Here is a 23,796-nt window from a genome sequence, read left to right as displayed (position 1 = left end):
GCTCGGCCCCCTCCCTCCCTCCCTCCTCCCCCGCGCTGGGCGGCCGGGCCTGCCTCCCTCACCTCCTCGCCGGCAGGTCGCCGCCGCTCCTTCAGCTCCCCGCAAACCCCGCGCTGGATTTCCGCCTCTCCCGAGCACAGGCGCCGCCGCACCGGCCTCCCCCTCCACCGCAGGGCCGGCCAACGGAGCCCGCCGTGCCGTCCCGGGGAACTCCGAGCCCCAAGGCGCGGCGGCGCTGCGGGGGGTGTGTGTATTCTGGGCAGCAACGTGCGAGCATCCGGCGGCCGCCAGGACGGGGTAGGGGTGGCCCCGCCTGCACCTGGCGCGGCCGGCGGGCGGAGCTCCCGGGCTACACATCGCTAGCGCGGTACCCGCCACCCCCCTCCCTCCTCCCCGCTGCGGAGCGGGACGGCATGGGAGTCCCTGACCCTGCCCGCCCTTCTGTCCCGGTGCGGCGGCAGCGTACGCCAGCTCGGGCCTTACCTCCGACAGCGGACGGCGGACCGACGCGCGTGTGCGCCAGCGCCCCCAGCGGCGGCGGAGGGAGGCGGGCCGGGGGGTACCGTTCCGCCGCCGCGCCCCGCGCCTTCCCGTCGGCGCGGAGCTCTCGTTCCCCGCTACCGTCTTGTCCCCCCCGGGCCGGCCGGGCTCCCGCGCCCCTTCCGCGCCTGGCGTGACGCAGTTCCTGCCTGCCCGGTGCGCCCCGGGGGCCCTGCCGGCGGCGGCGGTGGGAGCGTAACGGCGGGCGCGACCGAGCGGCTGGCGGGCGGCACGCGGCGGCTCTCCCTCGGTGCCCGCCCCTCCGCGGCCGCCTGAGGAGGAGCGGGGGCCGCGGCGGCCGTAGGCGCGGCGGGGAGCCACCCTGCCAGCGGGGCGGTGGGACGGGGCCGGTGCGGCAGCGGGGAGCGGCCCTGGGTCGCCGGCCGCCTCGGGCGCTCCGGGTGCTGCCCGCTCCCGGGCTGGGGGTAAGTTGGGCGCCGCAGCGGCCCGGCGGTTTGCCCGGCGAGCAGGTGCCCGTCCCTTCCCCGGCAGGGCTGGAGGTGCTGGCGAGGCCGCTCCCCCGCGCCGTGCCGTGCCGTGCCGCCCCGGGGCCGGCTGGCTCTCGGCGCCGGTGTTCCCGTGGGGTCTGCGGCCCCGGGCGGCAGCGGGCCTGCCTCACACCGCCCCGTCGCGCCCCCGTTACAGAGGCGCGCTGCCCGCCCCGGCCCGCGCCGCCCGGTGTCATCCGGCCCAGCGCCTGCGCGCCTCTCCATCCCGGGAAAGGAGCGGGGAACGCGTGAAATCGTTCGGATTAGTTTAGTTTCTTCCGGTGGCTTTGTGTTTCCTGAGGGGAACTCGTAGAGAAGAATCGTTTCTTTCCACGCTGTACCTTTGCTCTCAAGTTAAAAATAGGATCGCTAGCCTGGAGATGTAAAGGTTGAACGTAACTGGAGGTGAGGCACAGATTGAAGTGGGAGCATGCATGACCCTTAAATAGGTGGAACAAGAACATGAGTGATACTGTGAAGGTAAAACAAGAGTTTGCAATCTTTTTGCAATTTTCCTAGAGTTTCCTTGTCATCTAAAGATCAAACATGGACCCTGAAGCTGAAATAAAGAAGCAAGTAAACCCTTTTTACTGCAATGTAAGTATTCCTAGCTGAAAATTGTAACTAACACAAAACAGTTTTGGCAAAACAAAGCTGGACTAAGTCAAGTGTGCACTTTTTTTTTTTTTCCCCTCCCCTTGAGCGAAATGGAAAAGTAGTTCTGGAGTTGAACTTACTTTGCTGTCTGTCATGTTTGACTTGGTTGTGTGTCGGGAATCAATTTATTAAAATTAACAATTTTAATATTACTGTGTTTCTAAATAAAAGTGTTCTTTTAAAGTGGGAGATTAAACTGCAGCTCCTGTTGAGGGGGAAAAAAAATCCTAATTTATCTGGTTCTCAGTTTTATTGCTGCTGGTTTTTAGTATCTTGAATTTTATAGAGGAGGAGAAAATATTTGGACTGCCTTTGTTCATTCACATGAATTTAATCCTAATCTGCTGCTGTTCTGAACCGGCCCAGGCATAAAGCAACTGTGATCGGAAAACTTCATATGCATGAGAGAGGCAGGCCCTAAACTGGTCAGAGTTAAGTGTGTTAGCCTGAATACAGCATGGAGGAGAACTGGCTTATTTTAGGCAGGTGTCCTGGGTTGTTACAGTATGCGGTGCCTCTGGTTCAGACAGGTTAATAGTGGGTGAGGAAGGTCTTGGATCTGTCTCTACTTACCCCCACAAAAATACGCTATGAGATAGCTGCAGGGTTCTGGAGACATCTGAAATGTCTATGTGATGTGGAGATTCCTTTTTGTTTCACTGTATTTTGGTGGTCTTGGAGCCTCATAAAGAAAAGTTATAGAAGCTGCTTTAGTTTGTCTTTGGAGGAGTAGTACTTCTGTAGAATTTACATGTACTGATATTTTGATAGCAGACTTGGTTTAGTATCGGTCATATTTTTTCTCTGTTGGTATGCGTGCAACGCTAGAAATACTTCTCTTTAACCTAGATTTGCAAAATCTGGTGTGCTTCAGCATTAAACTTGCAGACTCATTTCCTCGGATTCAAACACAAGACGGTAAGACCAGTTTTTGAATGAACCTTTTGTCAGATTTTACAGATTTATTTAGCAATAGAATATGCGTTTATAATCTGAATTGTAATGTATTGTTAAAACGTGCAGTTTCAGGTATTTAGCTAGGTTTGTTGCTTTACTATTTTTTTACTGCAATAAAGTAGAACTTATTTCCTGACAGGACTAATATACAAAACTGTAGTTACAACTTTGTGTCTCATATTCTGTATTAGTAAAGACAATACATGAGAATATATGGCTGTTAATAAGTGCAGACCAGAATTACTTAAATAATAGACAATCTAGGAAAAAAGATGTATGTCTCTTTTAAGTTTCATGTAATTATCTATTCATTTGAGATTAACATCAACACCACAGATTACCTAATTTATTTTCTAAATAATAAAATGCTTGCATTGTCATTTCTTGAATCTGAAGTGTCTGTCTGTCTTCCTTGTTGGTTGATGACTTGGTAACTTAGGTTGAAGAAGCATTGAAAGCTCATGGCATTGGTAAGTGCAAAATTTTCCACTTCCTACTCTGTTCTAGACATGTGCCTTTTTCCCCACCCTGATGTAGTTGTATGAAACAAACAAGAAAGATTTTCTCAAGACTTGTGCTGTAAGAACTGTCTTGCGTTCTTTAATGACATATCTAATCCTATGACAATAAAATCAATAATATGAGCAGGAGGTATGCAAAATTTATTAAAAAATGCTAGCTACAATACTACAAATCACCTACATTAAAGTTCTGAGAAACCTTAAAGAACTCAAGACCTTCAAGATTTAAAATATATTTTAAAAAACTATGCTGCTTAAAGCATGTAGAAATACTTGTTTTGGTGTATACTTTATGTTTGATGGGTTTTTTTTAAATAACTTATTAAAAATATTTTAGTTAGCTGAAGCAAAGTACTTTTAATAGGTTTAATATATCATTAAACCTTCCTCGGTCTTTATGAACTGGTCTAGTTCCAGAAGGAATGAGGGTCTAACTATGTTCATAATAGTTTGCCTACTTCTGTTTCATGATGCACCAAAATGTATTTACAAGTTTCTGCAGTGCACTACTCCTAGGGTTTGGTTTGAAAGTTGTGGCCCAAGTTATACATAGGCATTGTACCTACCAATCTGGGAATTTGTGCAGACTGTAAAGGAAATATAAGTGGATAATCTTTAGCAGCTGGATCTAATGAAATGGATGCCCTGAAATGTTTAGAGGTGAATTGGCAGACAGTCACCATATATCTTTATTTTTTTTTTTTCCTTTCTAAAAGGATCAGCTGGCCACTGAAAAACTGGATGAGTTCTAGTGACCAGAATATGAATTGTGTTATTAGAGTCTTTGCAGGTTTATCTTCGTAACACTTTATTTCTTGTTTTTTACTCTTCTACTCTTTTCATTAAGGTAATTTCAGAAGGTTGGTGGTAATGCAGCTGGTATTAAGCAACATCTAATCGGCAGGAACAAGATGGCAATTTTTTCAGTTGTCAGTACAATATAGTTTGTAACAAATACTCAAGAAGAGTTTTCATGAAGATTATCTCTGTAATCTAAGTGTATGTGTCTCTTTCTGATGCAATAGGATAGGTTGAAGCCTTCTTTCTCCCACCTTCTGTATAGGGTTTATTGTAAGCCCTATGTTCAACTTCTAAGCCATATCTGAAGTCTTAGTAAGAGATTACTTGCAACAGAAGGGTAACAGTGTTGAGGGACGTTGAAGAGATGGGGAGAAACCCAAATATGCCCTTAACTGTGTCTTGTTTAAGGCACTGCTAGGAATTTATTTATTTGTTTATTCCCATGTAGTAAAATGCTGAGCTTTCTTAATTTTAGAAATCCTAATTTTGTTGTATTCTTATAGCAAGTGTGTTAAGCCCCTATTCAAGAAATAGCAACTTGCTTCCTTTGCGTGCTTGGCATTCTGCTCCCAAACACAGAGTTTCATCTCATACACATGTCTGTCTCTCTCCAGGTTCTTCAATGGCAGATAATGTTATATGGTCATCTCTGTCTGATCTTTCTTAAGGTTTTGCGGCCCCAGCTGTATCATATGCCTTATGTGGATAGAAATAAATACTGACTGGGGAGGGGATAAATGCAGACCTTCTGAAAAAGACATCAGAGTTACAGGCTGAGTCAAGTGCCCTGGCAGGCAGTATGTGATCGGGCAGTTTAAACACCTCAGGTTCAGTGGATTTAAACTGAATTGCTGTGATGTATTGGATTAAAGTAGCCCTGAAATGTATGAAATGAAGCTTTGTTCATTACAGAATAAAAGATATTTACACTGTAGAGAATTGGTCAGGCTTCTCCTTTGCTGCAGGTTGTCTTCTATGTAAACTAAATTACAGCCATAATTACTTGCAATTTAAGCCACCATTTAAGAATTTAATTTTGTGATGTGTGTTTGAACCCATGTTGTGTGCTAACTAGTGGCTTGGCTGGTCTTCCTCTCTGCCTGCTTTATTGAATTGCCTGACATTAAATACCTTTGTTATTGTTTGGTGTAAAGGTTTTTGTCCATTTTCACTAAAAAATCTGACAGTCTATTCAAAACTAAACATAGCTTATTTTTCTCATGTCAACAAAAGCTCAAAGAGTTTTCTTTAAAAAAATTCATTATCATGCCAAATTTGGTTTTGTGCTTAGAATTTTATTTTCATTTCTGGTTTGTTTTTTATTTAGTTAAAACAGCAAGTGGCTCAGGGGAGCAAGTGAAAACACCTGTAAAACTTCCTGATTATGGTAAGAATATTTAATGCAAAAAAAAAGTGGAAGAAATAAAATACTTTGAGATACAGTGATACAAGTATGTCTAGACCTTAGCAAGTCATTGGGAATTAATTTCTGTTCATTGTGGCTTCCATCTGCGGTAATGTGTTGTTATTAAACAATAATATATGCAAACAAAATGCTATAAGAAGAGTGAAAATAGGATTGGGGGGGGATAATGCTTCTCAATAACTGACTTAATTTGTGATGTGGGGCCATGTATAAGCAGGGATTCACTTGAATGTGAATTTCACAGCATATTTTCTCTAGGCCAAAGGTTAGACACAGGTGTTTGTTTCATTTTGGAAGGTTTTGTGACATGACTTGAGACCACAAGGACTGATTGATAGATAGATGATATGGGATCACACAAAATTGATTTTTATCTTACAGTGCAAACTGAGCCAGAGAGGTTTCATGGACAGACCTTGGAAGAACAGCTTAATATGTGTAAAGATTCAGAACCTGCACTTGGTGAGGGCTTTTAATACTGTAATTGTTTGCTTGTGTGATGTTTACCTTTAAAGAGTATTGTTTGATTTTTTTTTTCTTTTAAAAAAAATGAAATTAGGTAATGTATAATAAAATCTTAGAATGTTTAAAATGAGTACCCAATAGTATGGTATAGCATGGTATGAAAGTGACTGATCTCAGTGACAAAATCATTGGATTTGGCCTGGAATATTTTTGATTAGGGTAGATACCTCATGTTGAGAATATTCTCTAGAAACATTGTAAGGTGATATGACAGAAACAAACTTTGACATAGATGATCCTTACTATTCTTTGCAGTTAAACTGCCCATTCTGCAGAGGGAAGGGAGAGTGGAGTGGACAGGAAAAATAACAGCAGGGGCATATATTAAAATACTTTCCTGTTGATGCAGAAGGCTCGGACACAACTTATACAATCAATGTGATCAAGTTAGTGCCACTTTATTAAGGGATACACAGCAATTTATACTCTACTGGTGCTATTAATAGACTCACACCAATTTATACCCCCAGCTAAAAATACACATGCTACACACGCTTTGTTATGTAAAAGATGACAGGTTAAAACTACTCGTTCACATGTTTCTACCTCCCCTATGATTGGTCCTGGTGTGGCACCCACACACTGATCCCCCCTTGTGCAGACATCCTACTTTTTCTCATCTTTCTGTCCAACTCTCTTATCTCTCTGTGAATACACAGTTTCTTTGTCTCCCTTGGCCTTGGCATACGTCCTTAACAACACCTGCAGCTTGTTACAGCTTCAGCCTGCTTGCCCGGCTATTACAACAAAGTTACTTGGTCTGGATTGCTCATAATATGTCCGTTGTCTTCCAGCCACTCCACACATTCCCTTCTAAATAGTTACAAAAGAATTGTTGCTATTATTTTTTTAGATTTTTTTTTTTTAATTGTCAAGCCCTATGTGGTAAACATAAGGCATCTTAAAAAAAATTAAGTTTTGTACTTTTGGTGTTGAAGAAGTCTAGATGTCTAAAAGATAAAATAGCTGATGGTTGTAAAAACCTTGGTTCATGTGTTTGGCATACAGTAGTAATAATTTCCTTTAATGTCTCTTTTGAAACTAGCACTGATTATTTGTTTCAGCAAACATCAGATTTCCTAACTTTTTTGTTATCAATACAGGACTTAACTATATAATTGAATACAGATCAAAAGACAATTTCCCTTTTCTCTATGAATGTCAACTGTGCCACTGTAAAACAGGATTGAGTAATATGTTCATGCATGTTTGTGGTTCCAAGCATAGACTGGCATATCTGGTAAGTTTTTACAGGTTGGTTTGATGGTTTTGGGTTTTTTTTTAATGTAATGATTTAAGTAGAGAACTTTCTAGTCATATTACAATTTAAAAAAATAAAATTAAGGGGTTAGATAAGCTTTTGTGACAATGTGTGTGTTTGTATTACACCTGTGCAACTGTGATAAATGGATTTAAAATTCTTCTCATCAATGAGGTGTACACCTGCCCATTGCTGACACTTAAGTTTTTAGTTTATTCTGTTTTGGTTGACTAGTAATGCCAATAATGAAATCTGCAGCTAGAATTGACTGGAAGTCAATACCTCTGGGGAGGCTATTAATAAGGCAGAATTAGGCCTTCAATGGATATACTTGGCAGGAACATAAATTCAAACAATTCCTACTTGACAAAAAAAAGTTTTTCACTGTGAGGGCAGTCAAGCATTGGAGCAGGTTGCCCGGAGAGGTAGGGGAACCTCCCTGTTCAGAGGTTTTTAAGACCCAAGCGGACAAAGCTCTGTGCAACCAATTCAGTGTTCAATGTTAACCCTGTTTTGAGCAGAAGATTTGGCTTTGGTCCGCTAAAGTATTCCATGATTCTATGCAGAGTCATTTTAATAAGTTCTCCTAGGTATATGTAAAAGTTGATGTATCCTCCACGGTTATTAGCTGTGCTAGATCTGGAATGAGTTGTGTAGGATAAAGTGTGACTTCAGGATTTGTGTTTCCTTATTTTCTAGAAACAACATTATCCTGAGATAGCAGAATCTGATGAAGTTAAGGGTAAAGGCTCTGAACTGAACAGAAAAGTTAGGCAAGTTGCATTAACAATTGAGAAGAAAGAAGGAAGAAAACAAATAAAGGTACATGTCTCTAAGAATTCAAGAAGTTTTATATTTATTAAAAAACCAAAGTAATTTCTGTTATTGTGGGAAAGTCTGCTTTCGATGGTAGGATAATCTTGCTTTTAAACCTTTATTACAAATGCTTTTTGTCATCTTAACAATTCTTCTAGGATTATTCTGGACATGATCTCCTGTTGCTCACTCCTGTCACAACACAAGTGACAACAACTGTCACAACACATCACAAGTATTTCTCTTATTTAAAAGAATACTCATGCTACCTGAGTCTACAGAACCATGACTCGAGTGCACAAATAACACAAAATATCTATATTAATATTTAATCAGTTCACAGCTGGGGTGGATAGGTATAAAATAACTTGTTTCATTGTTGCTAGGAAAATACCTTTATGACTTTTCTGAATTGGTTTCTGCTTTGTTAGCAACTTCTGGCAATTCTCAGAGGAGCAAGGTAAAAATTCTGGTAGTACAGAGGGAAGTGTGAGAAGTGTGATGTTATCAACAATGCCATGGGGTCACACGAACACCGTAAGCTTAAATTCTTGGGGGGCTGCACCCTTAGAAGCATGTCCTTATTAAGATATCTTCATATTGTTTTCTGTGGATGCTTACATTGCAACAGTATTTAGAAATGTTTACCACCTTCATCAGGGCAGGACATTGGCGAAGTTTCTTCTTAAGATGTACCTTAGCACTGATTCATGACAAGCTTACTTAGGTGCTTAGTGTTCTTTATAGTATATATTAAATTAATTTTCTCCATCAATTTAAACATCTGCCAACATCCTGCTTGTTAAGCAATGTTTCTTGGCAAGATCTCTTGCTAATGCTGTGTAATGTGCATAGGATGTGTCTGATTTCAAAGTGGGGTTCACAATATTACTGTGTTTAAGCTTGCTATGTTGTGCCCATCTGAAAAAAAGATCTATTTTTCTTTCTGTGTGATACTATTGCAGCTAGGCTCAAGGATGAGAGCCTGTACTGATCCTACTCCTTTTGATTAAAAAGAAAGTATGGTAATATTGGAAGATCAAGTCTTTCCTCTAGAACAAATGCTGTAGAACGGAGAGATTTCAGATTATCAAATTCAGTCTGTCTGCATAGCCTTCATTTTTAAACTTCTGCTTAAAAAGAAAATCAAAACTGACTATTGGCAGCAACTTTGTCTTTTGACCTACTTAATTCAAATTTCTTCTTGGCTCAAGATTGTATGTTTTAGATCATGGATACAGAAATAATTAATTCCATCTATATTTTGTAGACAGTTTTGTTTTTCTAGGAAGTTGCGCTACATCCACAGCAAATCCATCCTTGATTTTGGGAACTTCTAAACAGAGTACGCGTAACCTGATTTGGTTTTACTGCTGTATTTTCTGAAACCAGATATTTGGGGCTTTTTTATTTGTTTGTTTGTGTGTGTGTGTCTGTTTAAGCTCTAGCAAAAATTCATTGTAGCAAATAAGTGTCCAGGTAACTGACTTACTGACTTTTTGAATATCCATTCAGTGATTTACACTACGGATCATATATCCTTACAAAAATAAATGTTTAACTCTGATGAAATACCTGTGGAATGATTTTATACACAAAATATCTAACATTAATGGGTTTTATTTTTAGGTTGTTACAGATGCTCCAGTAATGAGGAGGAGATGGCAAGAATGTACGTGTGCTCAGTGGGATGTAAATTGTATAGTTAAAATTTGGGTAAACTCCCTTTTATCTAAATCAGCTTGTTTTAAGGGCAAATTGAAAGGTTTGGTCAGTAATTGTAGCGTGTGTTTACATTCTAAGTTGCATTTTGTAAGGTTTATATTGAAAATTTGATGGATGAACAAGTTCTTCCGTGGAAAACATAACTAGAGAGCACTGTTTTATATAGCTTTGTTCTCTCTCCCTCTTTCCATCCCAGTCCCTCTTGCTTCCCAGGATCCTTTCCCTATGGGCAAAAGGAGCAAGTTGTAGCTCCATACCAATATTTAATTTGCAGTCCAGAAAGCCAGACAGGATTCTTAAAGCACAGCTGTCGCTTTTACTTGTGGAAGAAAACTTTCTGTTTTACTAGCCATTGATATTCATAAAATTGTAGAAACATGGTATCTGTGAGACTTTTCCGCTCAGTTCAGTCTTTCAAAACTTTTTGTAGTACAATGTCATCCAGATAGACAGATGGTACAATTGCATGCCACTACAGGAAATGGCTAAAAATTGCTATGAGACATCCTTATTCTCAGATCTGTGTGAAAAATAAAGATTTGAATTAAAACTAATGTACTTAATTTTAATGTATATTATTAGTATGTAAATGGTGTCTTAAAATAGCTCCTCAGAATTAAAGGGAAGATTATTTTTATAATAATCTAGATGAGCAGTGTCACACTCTGAAGAGTAAAGATAGCCATTCTGAAACTAGGAAAGTGTTTTGAAATAAATTGAATCCTATTCAGATTAGCTTTCTTGACTGCAACCTATTGATTAATGTGTCTAATTTTGTGCATAGCTGTGTGGCATTCTACTATATTTATAATACTTACATCTGTTAAGAAATTTTTTATGTAGTTATAACCAGGCTATAAAATATTTAAAACTTCGTTACTGATTTGTATTTCACATTGAATATGCTGTCACATAATAATGCTTATAAAATTCCTCTGAATGTTTGTAACTAGTAGCGCACAGAAACAGAGCTAGTTGAAATTGAAGTGCAGTTGTAGAACCCGTCTCTGTCAAGATAAGTCCATTGTGCTACATTTCAAGCATGTTTATTTAGATCCTAATGCAGATGACAGCCCTTCAAAAGCTAAAGTTCAGCATATGGATACATCACTTAATAATGAAGAAGACTGTAAAAATAAGGATGGAAAAATGCCAGACCTTATTCAAGGTAAGAGAAGAATAATTTTTTTTCAATTATTTTTTTTTTAAGTTTTCACTTTTTTACTCTGTATTTGCCTGTTTATGGCTTCTATAGTTATGTTCTTCTATAGAGGGTGAATTTGTGCCATATCTGAATGGGTTTGGGATCTGTGGCAAAGGAAAGAATAATCCCAGTGTTTACAAAAAAAAATACCCAGTTTTACTTAATGTCGCTGGATAATTCAGAGCAGAAACAAGACAAGTTTCATAATTAGAAACTTTTACTATGCATATTTTTGGGAGAAGGGGCATAGACTCTTTTTGGCCATATAAACTGTTCTTTGGTGTCAGGAAAAAAAAGGAATAGCTGCATGCCAAACTGTTCATAGCACAAGAAGAATAAAAAGGAAATAGATTGAATAGATATTTTTTTTAATGACAGGTAAAATATTTGACTAATGCTTATTTTATTGGGAAGAAACCAACAATTAAATACAAAAATAAGTGAACACCGTGTAAGTGAAGAAACATAAGAAGTTACTGCTTGGTTGTAGACTTAATGTCAAAGGTGAGATTAGGTTTCAGTCTAGGGGCATTATAATTGTTCTCATTCAGGGTATTTCTGATCAGAAATCTAAACTTGTGCTTCATGGCTGAACCAAATCTTAGATTTTTAGGTCCGGTTTTTATTTTATTTCTTCATAAGATACCTTTCTTACACCTTCAGGTTTTATTGACATTATCTTTCAAAAAATTCTAAGCAAGGAATACTTTTAAATCAAAATACTGGGAAACCATTACTAAATATACTGGTTTTATTGTTTTAGATGAAAAGAAGGTTCAAGAGGAGCAGGAGAAAATTCAGAAAGAGCAGACAAAGCCAGATGAGAAGATTGAACCTAATGAGGCTATTGAAAGCAGCAAAGGCAACAAGACTGAAGAAGGCAGCAAAGGCAACAACTCAGAAAAGTAAAACAAACAAAAAAAATCCACCACCCCCAAAACCCTTTAAATTTACTCAAAGGAAATTTTTGTAGATTATAACTGTCTGTATTGGATTTGCATAGTGTATGCTGTGAGGAAGAAAGGCATGCTATAATAGTAAAATGCTTGTCTTATGAAATCATGCTCAGCTGTAAACTTCTCTCATCAACAGAAAATCTGGCATATGTAAAGTGACCTCAGATTTTGCTCTAGATGCATCTAGTTTTTATATTTAGCTGTGTTATCCTTAAAGCATAACCCTCATGTATTACAAATTCAAAAATAACATTCTCTTATCATTTAAAAACCCCTCTGTTATGGGTTCGTGTTGGATAATTAGAATGGTATATGAACTGATTTTAGAAGGAAAATATAATCAGTAAATAGCTGTAACAATTGGGGTTCATCTTTACAAAGAGATTTCATGGAGGAACAATTAGTAGTATTGTGTGTGGTTCCAAAATGGTGAAACCATGCTTGCTGTTTGTAAACGTCTTTATTAATAACAGTATTGTCAGTTAGTTTGAACTATCAGCCTTTGTGTGAGGGGGACATCTCCCAACATCAGTCGTCTTTGTGCTACACCAGGAACTACAGGAAAGCATTCAGTAAGGGACATACATGCGTGAACCCAAACATAAGACTTTTGTTCCAACAATTAGTTCTTTGGTTTGCTCTAATGACATTCTCTTGGAATGTTTCTTAAGCTGGTACTCTTTCCCAGACATGGAGAGCTAATATCTTTTGCTTGTTTACTGTTATCAAGTAAAAGGAGAAATTTTCTTGTTTCTGAAATCTTTTTGTAGGAATTCTGCCTGTCTATGGGACAACCATTAAGGAAAAGGATTCATTGAAACCAGATTCAAGTCCAGGTTTATGAATCTTTGTGTTCATTTGTCTGGCTTTCAAATACCTGTAACAGTTCTTAATCTGGAGATTGAACTAGATCATGAAAACATCAAAAATAGGGAACTAAATCAAGCTCAGTTATCCACACCTGGAAATGCTGCTGTCTGTTTCTCCCTGACACTGATCCTCATTGTGCTGTCCTGTACTTCAAGTTTAAAGAACAGTATCTTTTGGAAAAGCACTTAATGTTGTTCTTTTAATCCAGTTGTTAGATAGATCCTGGGTAACTATGAGCAGCCAGGTGTTTCAGCAAGAGATTGGTTTGGAAGTTGGTTACTAAATTAGGACTTCAGCTTGCTCCTTTACTGTTTATTTTTGTGAGACTTCTGAGAGATGTGAACTCAATATATAGTTTCTTAAAAGGAATAAGATCAGATTCTCGTTGACAGCAAGCAGTCAAATGATGTTTCATTCTTTTTTCTGGGTTTTAGAACTTACGTACTAGCTACTCGGACTGAAAAAACCTCATAAAATTTTTTTACAGTGATACCTGGGACCACTGGGATTTCTGCAAGAAAATAATGTGACCTTTCAGGGTGTTTCAGAACTACTGTACGAGTATTGTGTCAGGAATTGAAACTGATTATCAGTTATTGACTAGCTACACATTTTTGAGAGATCAACCAACTGTATACTGTTTTATTTATTTATTTATTCTATCTTAAGGTGTGAGACCAATAAACAATCGCAGGAAGAAAAGAAGGAAGTTGAGGTGAATGTTTTTCCATTAATGTGTTTCCAGTTTACAAATAGTTGAGGAAATAATTACTTTAATATATGATTGGCAATGGTGTTTGCTTTTGCTTATTCATATTGATAATATTATTGATAGTAAATTAGCTACAAGTTGCTAAGCAAATTTATTAAGAACTAGGTTTTTTCCTACTTTGTCATGAAAACACATGTACACGTTTCATATAAGCACACATAGTTTAATTACAATCTAGAATAACCATAATTACTGTTTAATTTTAGTTATAATTACTGCACATGATAGATCTGTGGACTTTTTTTTTTCTATATGAAACAGCAAGAATTTACAGCAAATTCTGAAGAATTTACTAGTCAAGAACAACTGTTGAGTTATTTGGTGAGTGTTGATTCTTACCTTGCAAAGTAATTTTTTTGGGAAAAAAAATAATCACAGAATTACTAAGCTTAAAATGTAGAAAGTAGCAGAAGCCAAAATGTAGGCAGTCTGATAATTTAATGTGTTTTGTCAGAAGGCAGGATTCAGAATAAAATAAATATCACTGAATTTATAATTTATGTATTCATTCTAAAGTTTCTAGACAGGATTTTTGCTAAAGTGCTGGTTTACTATCAGTAAAATGACTTGCACTTAAAATGAGCACATTTTTCTCAGCTATAGCTTAACTCTACTCCTAAACTACATGCTTAAGTAAAATGACTGTTTTAAATTTTTTTTTCTTTTATAATTGGTCTATGATTGCCAAATGAGGAGTTTGGAAAGATGTAATTCACTAATGGAAGGAAGTAGAATGGAGAAAAATATCTGAGATATGTGGAAAGGAAAGAAGCAATTTTTAAGAAATAAAATACAAGTTGTATACTTGAACACAACACCCCCCCCAAAATCATAAACTAAAAGAAACCTACCTGTTCCCTTTGTAAAGTATGTGACAAAACACCTGAGTCTACCCAGTTGTTGAAAATATGTCTTATGTACACATTCACAGCAGAGATACAATCAATAGGAGGGGAAAGCTAGCAGTTGCTAGTTAGATGTATTAACAACATTTGTGGTCTTGGTCTTGCATACAGAAATGGTTATTGTGACAAACTGTACAAAAATCTTTAGTGATAGTTGTTGTGACTCAGCTACTGCATGTTAATTTAAACATCATTGACTATCATAAAATCTTTTTTCCCCTTTTTAATAGGGAGTTATTAGGTTTAAAGATTGCTCCTTGCTAATGAAGCTTGAATTTGTTTTGAGACGTCCTCTGGCTTGGTGTTATTGTCTCCAAGAACAAAAGAGGACTATTTGGAATGTGTTTGGAAAAGAGGACTGTTGGGAATGTGTTTGGAACAATGTTCTGTTTTGGAAAGTTCAAAAACTGTTTAATATTGGCATTTACAGTCATTTTTTGAAAAGCTGCATGATGTGTTTCTATTGTTGGATTCTGAGATTTCTTGTGTAGTGGAAAGTAATTTCACAAGTATCTTTTTGGAGCTCCTGTTCATATAATGGAATAATTCCAGTTGTTCAACAGCTATCCATGATACATACTTATTTAGTTGTGAAAATCAGTATGTTCAGCTTTGTCATTAAAATAATTGTATTTTGTTTATTACCTGATAAGATCTCCTTGCTAAAGCTTAATTTTTTCCCAGCTGATTTTTTGACAAGATCTTTAACTAGAACATATGCAAACCAGGAGAGGCAAACACTGTTAGTGTTAAAAATATAATATAATCCCTGTTATGCTGGTTTTTATTACTGTTTGTCATCGTCTGGAGTGCTTAGAAGTGTTTGTTTCTATGCCAGAATACTTTGAATTGTTAGGACAGACCTGCAGTTGTTACATTGTGCCCAGTGGAAATGTTTTCAGCAGAACTTTATTAGTACAGGATGATGCAGGTAGCACACTCTGGGAGGGCTGTTGGTGCTAGAACTTGTTCCCCTACTAGAGCTTCAAAGTTTTGAAGACTTTTCCTTAGGCTTTTTGGGAAGAAGAAGATTAGTATAAGTCAAGGCAGCATATATTTTTAATTTCAGTAGTGTTCTGGATTTTTGCTATTTTTTGGATACATAGCTTATGACTATATTGCATCAGGGAGGTTGTACACATTCATTTGTATGCAAGTGTCTTGGGAAGAGATCAAAATACTTAAGAAAAAGCATTTTGCTATATCTATTTCCAGGCATATTCTTGGGTTCTTCCTCTTCAAAGGACTGTATCATGTAGCTGCAGCTTCCTTCTGTTAGGATCCTCTTCCATTCCACCTTCTTACACCAATTAATGGGATTAAAAGTAAAAACTGTATTTGCTTTGTAACTTCAGCCACGTCTGACAGAAGGATAGAGACATGGAAGTTCCTGCAGGTTTTGTTTGAACATGTTGATACTTCAATCTTTTAGAGGCAATTTTTTAATGTTTTGGTTGTGGTTTTTTTTTTTCTAGCAAAATTTTGAGATACTGAATGAAGATGATGCCTCATTTATCCTGAAAGTTACACAGACTCTTACAGATGCACTGGTGGAATATCGTCAGCAGGCTGTATCAAACAAAGTAATGTGGATTTTGTTTTGGTTTTGTTCTATAGATCTGTAGATTCCTGTGATTATGCAATTTTATTGTTACATATAGTTTAAACAAAACATCTGCGAAGACTATATTGTAAGTTTTGCCCATTAAATACTTCACTTTTTGTAGTGATGATAGAATAAACTTCCAGCTTTTCTGGTGAGGAGTCTCAATACTTTCTGTGTTCAAAGGTGCTTTCTTTTTTTTTCTTCTTTCTAATAGAAGCTAAACATTATCTTGTCTCTTATTTTCCATGCTTTTTGTTACATCTGTGTTTTTCTGCTCTTTTTGCCCCTGTTCAATTCTAACTTAAGCTTTTCTCTTCTTCTTTTGTGTTGCATTTCCATTCTGTATTGCATTTCCATTCCCAGCTTTCACTTCACTCACCATGCAATTAAGCATTACTGACACTAATTTTCTTTTACACAACTTTTGGTCCTACTCTTTGGAGTGTTCCCTTTGAGGTCTTTTTCTTCCTCCACTATTAGAAACCCAGTTTTTCCCCTCTCTGCTATTACTTTTGACTGACTTCACATAGGCATAGTATGGAGGTGTTCCGAGTACTTCTTTGAAGCTGTTGTGGTTGCCACTTGCATTTCCTATACCTCCAGTTTGTGTTCCATTATACCATAATCTCCACAGTTTCCATCCTTGGAATGACTTTTAGTTCATTCCTCTGTTATCAACAGATAGGTAGGAACTTTCCTCTTGGTCATCCATTCGACATCTTTGCCATAGGAAACAGTATTCCTTATCCCTCCCAGTGTTTCTTGCAGAATTGTTACGTGTTGAACAGACTTCTCATTTGCCACAACAGCTACTCCTACTGCTACAGCTACTTAACTTTATTTAAAGGGTGAGCTTAAGTGGAAAATGCCAAATGAGGATAAGTACCAGCCAACAACTGGAGAGAATCACAGAGGTGATGCTTCAAGAAAAAAAAGTTTAGTGTTGGTTTTTTCTCTTGTCTTCAAAAGCCTTTCTTAATTTTTAGAATAAAGTTTATCTTTGTTCCCCATATTCCGTCTTCCCTCTGTTATTTTCTTTCTGCCCCAAAGGCAGTACTTATCAATGATAAATTCCATGCCTATAGCTCTTATGAATAATTTACTGCTTTTTACTTCCTCATTAAGCTTACTTTCACCTTATTCCTGCTGTTTTTTCCATACAGGATTTTGTTGTTTTATTCATTGACAAAGGGTAAAATCTGACACGTTACAAAACAAGTTCTAACTGAAGTAACTTCTGACCTACTAGTTGTAGAAAAAAGAAAATGTTTTGCCACATTAGGGTTTTATAGTACTCAAAACTGTGATCTTTCAACTGGTAATATATTAACTAACTATTGTTCTGAGAGTAAAACGCTTCCTTTTTTAGACCTGACAGGTTGAGAATTAGGCTTTATCTCTTCTTGGCCAAATATATTGCTTTTTCAGATGTAGAGATACTGTGAGCAATGTGTACATAGAAGTTCATTACCAGCTGCCTAATCTTCAAATAAATACTTGTTTTTTCAGATTTTGTAGCAGAAATACTGGTCTTCTATTTGGTTTGTGACCATTAAAAATGTACAAATTCATCATTTCAAGAGGTTGTCTTGATGAAAATCTGAACACAATTTTTTTGAAACTTGTAGGACCTCTTAGATACTGAATATAATGGAGAAGCAGCATTGGAATATTCCACAGAACAGTCTGACTTGACTTCGGCAGATATTAGTGACTCTGATACTGGTAATGTTAGCTTTGCAATCTTGAATGTGCTTTAATCTTAACACTGAACCTTGCATAAATTTTAGTAAGCTTTTTTTTTTTCTTGAAAAACACAGCTTAAGAGCAGAATAAAGGCAGGGTCAAGCAGCGTGAATTAGTAGTTTTGGGTTTTTTCCATCCTCTACAAATGTTAGAAATGGCAAACTATTCAAAAACATTCATCCTGTTTAACTGTAGCATTTGAGGAGAAATTTAATTAGTACCGACTGTGACTTTCCTCTGTCTAGAGGCAACTGTTTCTAAGGAGGCTTTCAAAGTTTAACTCTGGCTTCCCCGCACCCCAACCCCCTCCCATTTCTTTCCCTTCTTGATGGAGAAGAGGCTTAGTGCAGGTCTAGTCAAATCAAGATATTATTTGAACAAAATTATGTTGTATAGGATGGATAGTTCTGTTTAATACCAGCTACTTGGCCTCAGTACCTCTGACTAATTTTTTCAAAAAATCTTGGATTCCTTTGAGGTCATTCCCTTCTTGATATAAACAAATCGTTATTTTTCTCAAGCGTAGGAAGTAAAATCATATGTTTGGAGAGGCAAGATATGCAGAATACTAGTGGAGCTATTTTGTATGCTTTTTTATTTTTTTGTGTGGGGTCAATTTTCTTTTTTTATAGAAACTTTAGCTTTGGAAACCTCAATTAATACAATGCTAATAAAAAAAAATGCAGTGACTTATAATACAGGAGACTTTTTGTGAGCATAATGGAAATAGCTTTCACCCACCTCCCACTCTTGTTTCTCCAGAATTTTCTGTAAATGGAAAGCATTCCTGACTCTTAGTTGTATGAAAATGTAGCAAAGCCAGATGTGAACCTTAGCAGCAATGCTGCTGTGCCAAACTGGAAATGCTTGTTTTGAAAAGCCCTATTTAGAGAAATAAGAGAAATCTTTCAGAATCTTCTGTTACTGAAAAATACTATTTCTTTTCTTTAAGATTATTCAAGCAGCCGATCAGCTAAGCACTCCTTATCAATAAATGAAGACGATGAGCCCCAAAACTTTTCAACTGGCTCTTTGGAAACAGCATATGAGAACAACATCACTACTGAATTTTTGAACAGTGTAAGAAATATGAATGTTGAGGAAGTTACTGCTACTCTACACAAAATAGCAGCAGCAAATCCAGCTTTCAGAGGTAATTCACATATACATGCATAGACACACATACACATACACACAAACACATATATAAAAATATAACATAATTTTGTTAGCTCTGTGAAATATTAATAACTATATGGGTCAAAGAACTTTGAGGTATTAAGGAGAGCTAAAGAGACCTTTTTTTTTTGGTCCTTTAACTTGCAGGATCCAGTTTAGAAATGGTAATTCAAAGTAGCTGCCTTCCCACAAAGGTGTTAATAATCGCAGAATTTTAAAAATTATTTTCTCATTGTGCATAGTAACACTTACATGGTGAGAGGCAGTAATCTAAAATCAAGCATATTGTTACTGGAAAAAAGTGGACTCTTGTCTGTGATATAACTGGTGAAACACTGGTTTTGGGAATGGCAACAGCAAAGAAATTTTTACTTATTGATTCCTGAAGGAACCGTACTTGCACAGTAACACAGAAATAATAATGAATCAGAGACAAGTAGCCTTTCTTTTGCTTACAAGGGTCTAATAGGTTTCAGCTACTAAACCTTCCCACATCTTCAGTCAACTGCTGCCCTTTCTTCAGAAGCTTCCTGTGTACATGTTTAAGCTTCTCAGAGTGAGTTTAGGATCATCAGAGTAAAAAAAGAATGCTGAAGATGAGTACATTGTGGAGAAGCTTAAGATATTCTCTGCTTGAATACTCACTGTGGAAGGAACTGCTAGAATCAGTGCTATAACCTCTCTTTGGGCGTGTGTGTGTGTGCACACAACTCAGTTCTGGAACAAACTGACAAAACCATGAAATTAACAAACTGTTATAACTCTTCCATGAATATCACCTGGTCCTAGGGACCTCAAGACCAAAATTGTGAAGTTACTGATGGTAGTGATTTCTCCCATAAAGCTTCCTTTGGAACCTGAAAACTTGTGGGTGGCAAATGTGGTTCTTTTTCATGTATATTCCTCTCTCTCTCTCTCTCTCTCTCTCTTTTTTTTTTTTTTTTTTAAGGTTTTGTTGTGTGTTGAACACAGGTGTTTGTTCACTGCCCCCCACCCCCCCTGCAGCTGGACAGGGAAGAGAATAGGAAGAACAAAAGTGAGAAAACTTGTGGGTCGTGATAACAACAGTTTAGTAAGTGAAGAGAAAGGTTTGGGGGGAACAAGTCATGCAAAGACAATCACTCAGTGCTTCCCACAAGCAGGCTGATGCCCAGCCAGTCTCTGACAAACACCTTGGAAGCCAACCCCACCCCCTTGCCTCCCCAGTTTTTATTGCTGAACATGATGTATGGAATATCCCTTTGGCCAGGCTGGGTCAGTTGTCCCAGCTGTATCCCCTCCTATCTTTTTCCTATTCCCAGCCTAATCACTGTGGGGGTGCAGAGTAGGAAACGGAGAAAGCCTTGCCACTGTGCAAGCATCCTTTGGCAACAGCCAAAACACTGGTGTTTTATCAGCACTGTTTTGGCCACAAATCCAAAACATGGGCCCATACAAGCCGCTATAAAGAAAATTAACTCCATCCCAGCCAGAACTAGTACAGGGTTCCAGGTGATCTTTGAAACTGCCAGCTTCTATTGGACAGGTGAATAAAAACTGCTTAGGAAAACAAAGTAGGAATTAGTAGACACCTGGAAAAATGAAATCTGCTTAAAGTGGTTGGTGGGGAATATGAATACATTTTTTTTTATAAGAAAACCTTCCTTACAGACTTTCTGTAGTTATTTGAAAGGTATCAGCAAAGGAGTCAGATAAAGGTGATCTGGTTCATACAGTCTGTTTGGAATTCCAAGAAGTTTTTGATAGGTACTCTAATCTGGGCTTGTAAGGAAACTAACTGGCTGTGGGAAAAGAGGGAAATGCTTGCATTGTTTAAATAATAAACAGAAAATAGGCAATTACTTTTTACAATGAAGAGAAGTTCTAGCAGAGAGCTCTGAGCCTGTGCTATTTTGTGTCTTCACACATGACCTGGAAAAGGGATGAGTATCTGGATGGCAAAATTTTCTCAAGAGTCAGAACAGTTAAGTGTTGGTTGACTGATGAATTTCAAAAGCTCCTAATCAGATCAGTGGAAATATCAACTTATCAGTCAGAAGAATATGTCAAATACAAGAAATTAAGAAAAGAATGGAAATAAAGGTGTGAGTCATCATTTTGCTATTGCATGAATTCATGCTTTGCCTGTATCTGGCATAGGGCATAAATTCTGTTTCCCTTATTTCAGATAAGGGGCTTTATTGCTGCAAAAGATTTAGAAAAGGCCACAGAGTAAGGGCATATCTTCCATACAAGAAGCAATAGAAAGCTACAACTTTTTAGCCTGGAGATGACAGAGATAATGTAACAGATCTGTGAAATCATGAGTGGATGGAGATGACAGACAGGATTCTGTTATTTCCTGTCTCTTTTGAGACATAAACTTGGAGTAGTGTGGGACTCCAATGTGGACAAAAAGAGTTGGTTCTTCATGCAGTATCAGGTGGATGATCTAAGGAGCTCCTAGCAAAAGGGATACTGTGGATACAAAAATGTGTGTGTCCTTGTCTTTGCTGTCTGGGCCAGACTGGGCAAGTGTTTGGAAGAGGACTACTAAAGTTCACCATATCAGACTTGGAAAGTTTCCTGAGCTGAAGATGATCTGAGATGGGGAGAACACAGTATTTCCACACCCCACCAAGCAGCAGGCATGCTTGCTCTGCTCTTACCCTTACCTTAGCATATGGTTATGGGTGCTAAATGTTTATTACCACTGCATTTCTTCTACTTCTCCTTTCCCCCTCCCAAAGCCATGGGCATTATTTTCGTCAAAGCAACGTGGCCTTCTTGCTTGTGTTCGGAAGAGAACACTTGTCTTATCATTACAGTGGTAAAATCAAGCACTTCTGGTCACGCTTTTCTAATTATCAGCTGCAGATCTTTCAAAGTCGGAGATGAGTAGAAAGGCAAAACACACCCGTTAACTGGACCAGTACAGCTGTTCATGGCAATATGTAGTGATAGTTTCTGGGCGCATTCTGACTGTTAAAAGTTATGGTATTTTTCATTTAATACGAAAAGATCCAAACTCATGTCAGCATCTAAATGTTTCAATTGTGCTTTTAAATGCATTTTTTCATAAACCCACTTATTTTCTGTTTTTGTTTGTTTGTGTGTTTGCCTTTAAGGAATTGATATTCCAAATGTTATAAGGATCCTGACTGAAAGTGGAACTCTGAGAAGACCAAGCAATGGCAGCACACAGTGACGTGGTAGTTGATAGTTAATATAGCAATGTTCACTTCCTGTCACTTTGTTGTTTTACTCAGTATGAAGTCAATGTAGCTGATTTTGCTATGTTCAAATTTTGTACGATATTATTTTAAATTAATAACTTGGCTTTGAGGTTGTTATTTATTTCTTAGTATAGCTTAAATTTCTATATTGTGGAAAGGTTGTAAAGCTCATGTTCTCTCTTTCCATGTTAAAATATACTTTTAAAACAGGTAACAGTTTTTCTCAGTATCATTAAATACGATACGTTGACAGTCTAATCTTTTCTTATTGTTGGTTCTTTTCCAAAGAGTTATCAGCAGAATGAACTACTGCAATCAGCAGTACAAATTCATCCTACAATAAATACTCAGAAGTTCTTCCCTGGGCTGCTGGGCCTGACTCAAAAGATTTTGTAATCAAAAATCCTCTCCCATATAAGGATAATGACCCATATATATATATATATATATATATATATATATATATATATTTTTTTTTTTTGAGTAAAGGTTAAAAATAATAATCAAAAGTCAGTGCTGTCAGTCTAGTTCTGAGCTGAGGAGTACCTGGATTATAGCCAGCTACGGGAGCTTCCGTAATTGGAAGCCTTAGCAAAGTCAACAGAAGTTGGCTGTGCCTGCAAATTCAGGGATATGTTCCAAGAGAACTAACAGAACTGCAGATAAGAGGCACTGATGTGGTAGTGAAAGTATCTGTTGTCTTCTCTTATCCCACCAGTATGAGAATTAAATGAAAGCTGACTTATACTGTCCTTCAATTCAGGCTCTTTTAACGTGAACTTTTTTTCCATCTATAGTAGTAGTGTTTTTGACTGAATGTAAAGGTCTTGACATTAATGACTACTACTTTTGTAGGATAATGAAGAATGTTTTGGATGGTTACAAATTAAGTGTGCATGGGGAAAAGTAATTTTTTTTTAACTTGTATAATTAAAATTTGCTTTCTGCTTGTGACATTGGGTAGCATTCGGTGGTTCTAATTAAAGCTCTTCAGCTTTGCAGTCAAATGCTGGTATAATATAGACATACTGGGGCCAGATGGTAAATGAACCTTTTAATGTTAACTTTTTTTTTGAGATCTGGATGGAATTGAGAATCCTCATCCTGATGGTTTCACATCTTCTTATCATGGAATGCAAGATATCATAAAAATAAGATATCAAAGAAGGCAGCAAGAAAATTGGTTGGTTTTGTTCCATGAACAGACACAGGAATGAAAACAGTTCACTGACAATTAAAGAAATGAAACCACAAAAAGCTGCTTTAAAGAAATTGTGAAGAATTTCTACAATGCCTCTAAATATGTTCTTGTTGGAAGCAGAGATGGAACCAGACCTCTTACAGCTCATTTACACTATAATAAGGACAATGTTAATGCCTGCTTAATGAAGATGATCAGTAAAAACATCTTTTAGTTGATACAAAACTTTTGAATTCTTTTCCTGTAATACAGAAAATAAAAATAGAAACGTCTTTTGTTTATTTTCCAAGTACAGAACATTCTGTGAATTAAAATAATAAAATAAGAATGTTCAGCTGTTGGGAAAGGCCATCTCTGGGGCAGCTTCTTTCTCCTTTTGCTATGGAATCATTCCTAGTGGAAATAAAGTTAAAATTAAGTTGAAA

At 37.8% G+C, this 23,796-nt stretch overlaps 2 protein-coding genes across 23 annotated transcripts in view; one reads left to right on the top strand and one right to left on the bottom strand.

Moving 5' to 3' along the window:
* The window catches only part of MSANTD3 (Myb/SANT DNA binding domain containing 3), an 11,581-nt gene extending 10,356 nt beyond the window's left edge, over nucleotides 1-1,225 (bottom strand). For 6 of the 17 annotated variants that reach the window (XR_008731200.1, XR_008731201.1, XM_055703704.1 and 3 more), the window contains exons 1-2: nucleotides 484-1,225; nucleotides 63-235 (exon numbers count right to left, since the gene is read on the bottom strand). Coding sequence is in view for 7 of the 17 variants with exons in the window: in XM_055703704.1 (XP_055559679.1) it covers nucleotides 63-235; nucleotides 484-1,225 (915 nt within the window). In the remaining 10 variants the exon portion in view is untranslated. Of the gene's footprint in view, nucleotides 1-62; nucleotides 414-483 lie in introns of those variants that run through there. The other 11 variants (XM_055703718.1, XM_055703706.1, XM_055703709.1 and 8 more) reach the window with 6 other exon arrangements.
* On the top strand, nucleotides 563-23,796 carry LOC114014381 (uncharacterized). 6 transcript variants are annotated; one of them, XR_008731199.1, is made up of 19 exons: nucleotides 1,298-1,433; nucleotides 1,548-1,625; nucleotides 2,535-2,603; nucleotides 3,082-3,112; nucleotides 5,292-5,351; nucleotides 5,772-5,852; nucleotides 7,019-7,155; nucleotides 7,876-7,998; nucleotides 9,622-9,664; nucleotides 10,772-10,885; nucleotides 11,685-11,826; nucleotides 13,417-13,462; nucleotides 13,781-13,840; nucleotides 15,900-16,007; nucleotides 17,659-17,755; nucleotides 18,729-18,929; nucleotides 19,905-20,027; nucleotides 22,063-22,146; nucleotides 23,248-23,796. XR_008731199.1 is itself a non-coding variant. In XM_027797869.2 (18 exons), the coding sequence occupies exons 2-17, from the start codon at nucleotides 1,575-1,577 to the stop codon at nucleotides 22,140-22,142; spliced, it is 1,443 nt and encodes a 480-aa protein (XP_027653670.2). In that variant the 5' UTR covers nucleotides 985-1,433; nucleotides 1,548-1,574; the 3' UTR covers nucleotides 22,143-22,146; nucleotides 23,248-23,796. The 6 variants fall into 6 exon arrangements, 4 of the variants coding, with proteins under 4 accessions (XP_055559676.1, XP_055559675.1, XP_027653662.2 ...); XM_027797869.2 differs by lacking the exon at nucleotides 19,905-20,027 and having other exon boundaries at nucleotides 985-1,433; XR_003557836.2 differs by having other exon boundaries at nucleotides 22,063-23,796.

Source organism: Falco cherrug, chromosome 3 (assembly GCF_023634085.1).
Source record: "Falco cherrug isolate bFalChe1 chromosome 3, bFalChe1.pri, whole genome shotgun sequence".
NCBI classification, from domain to species: domain Eukaryota; kingdom Metazoa; phylum Chordata; class Aves; order Falconiformes; family Falconidae; genus Falco; species Falco cherrug.
This window is presented reverse-complemented; position numbering and strand designations above follow the sequence as displayed.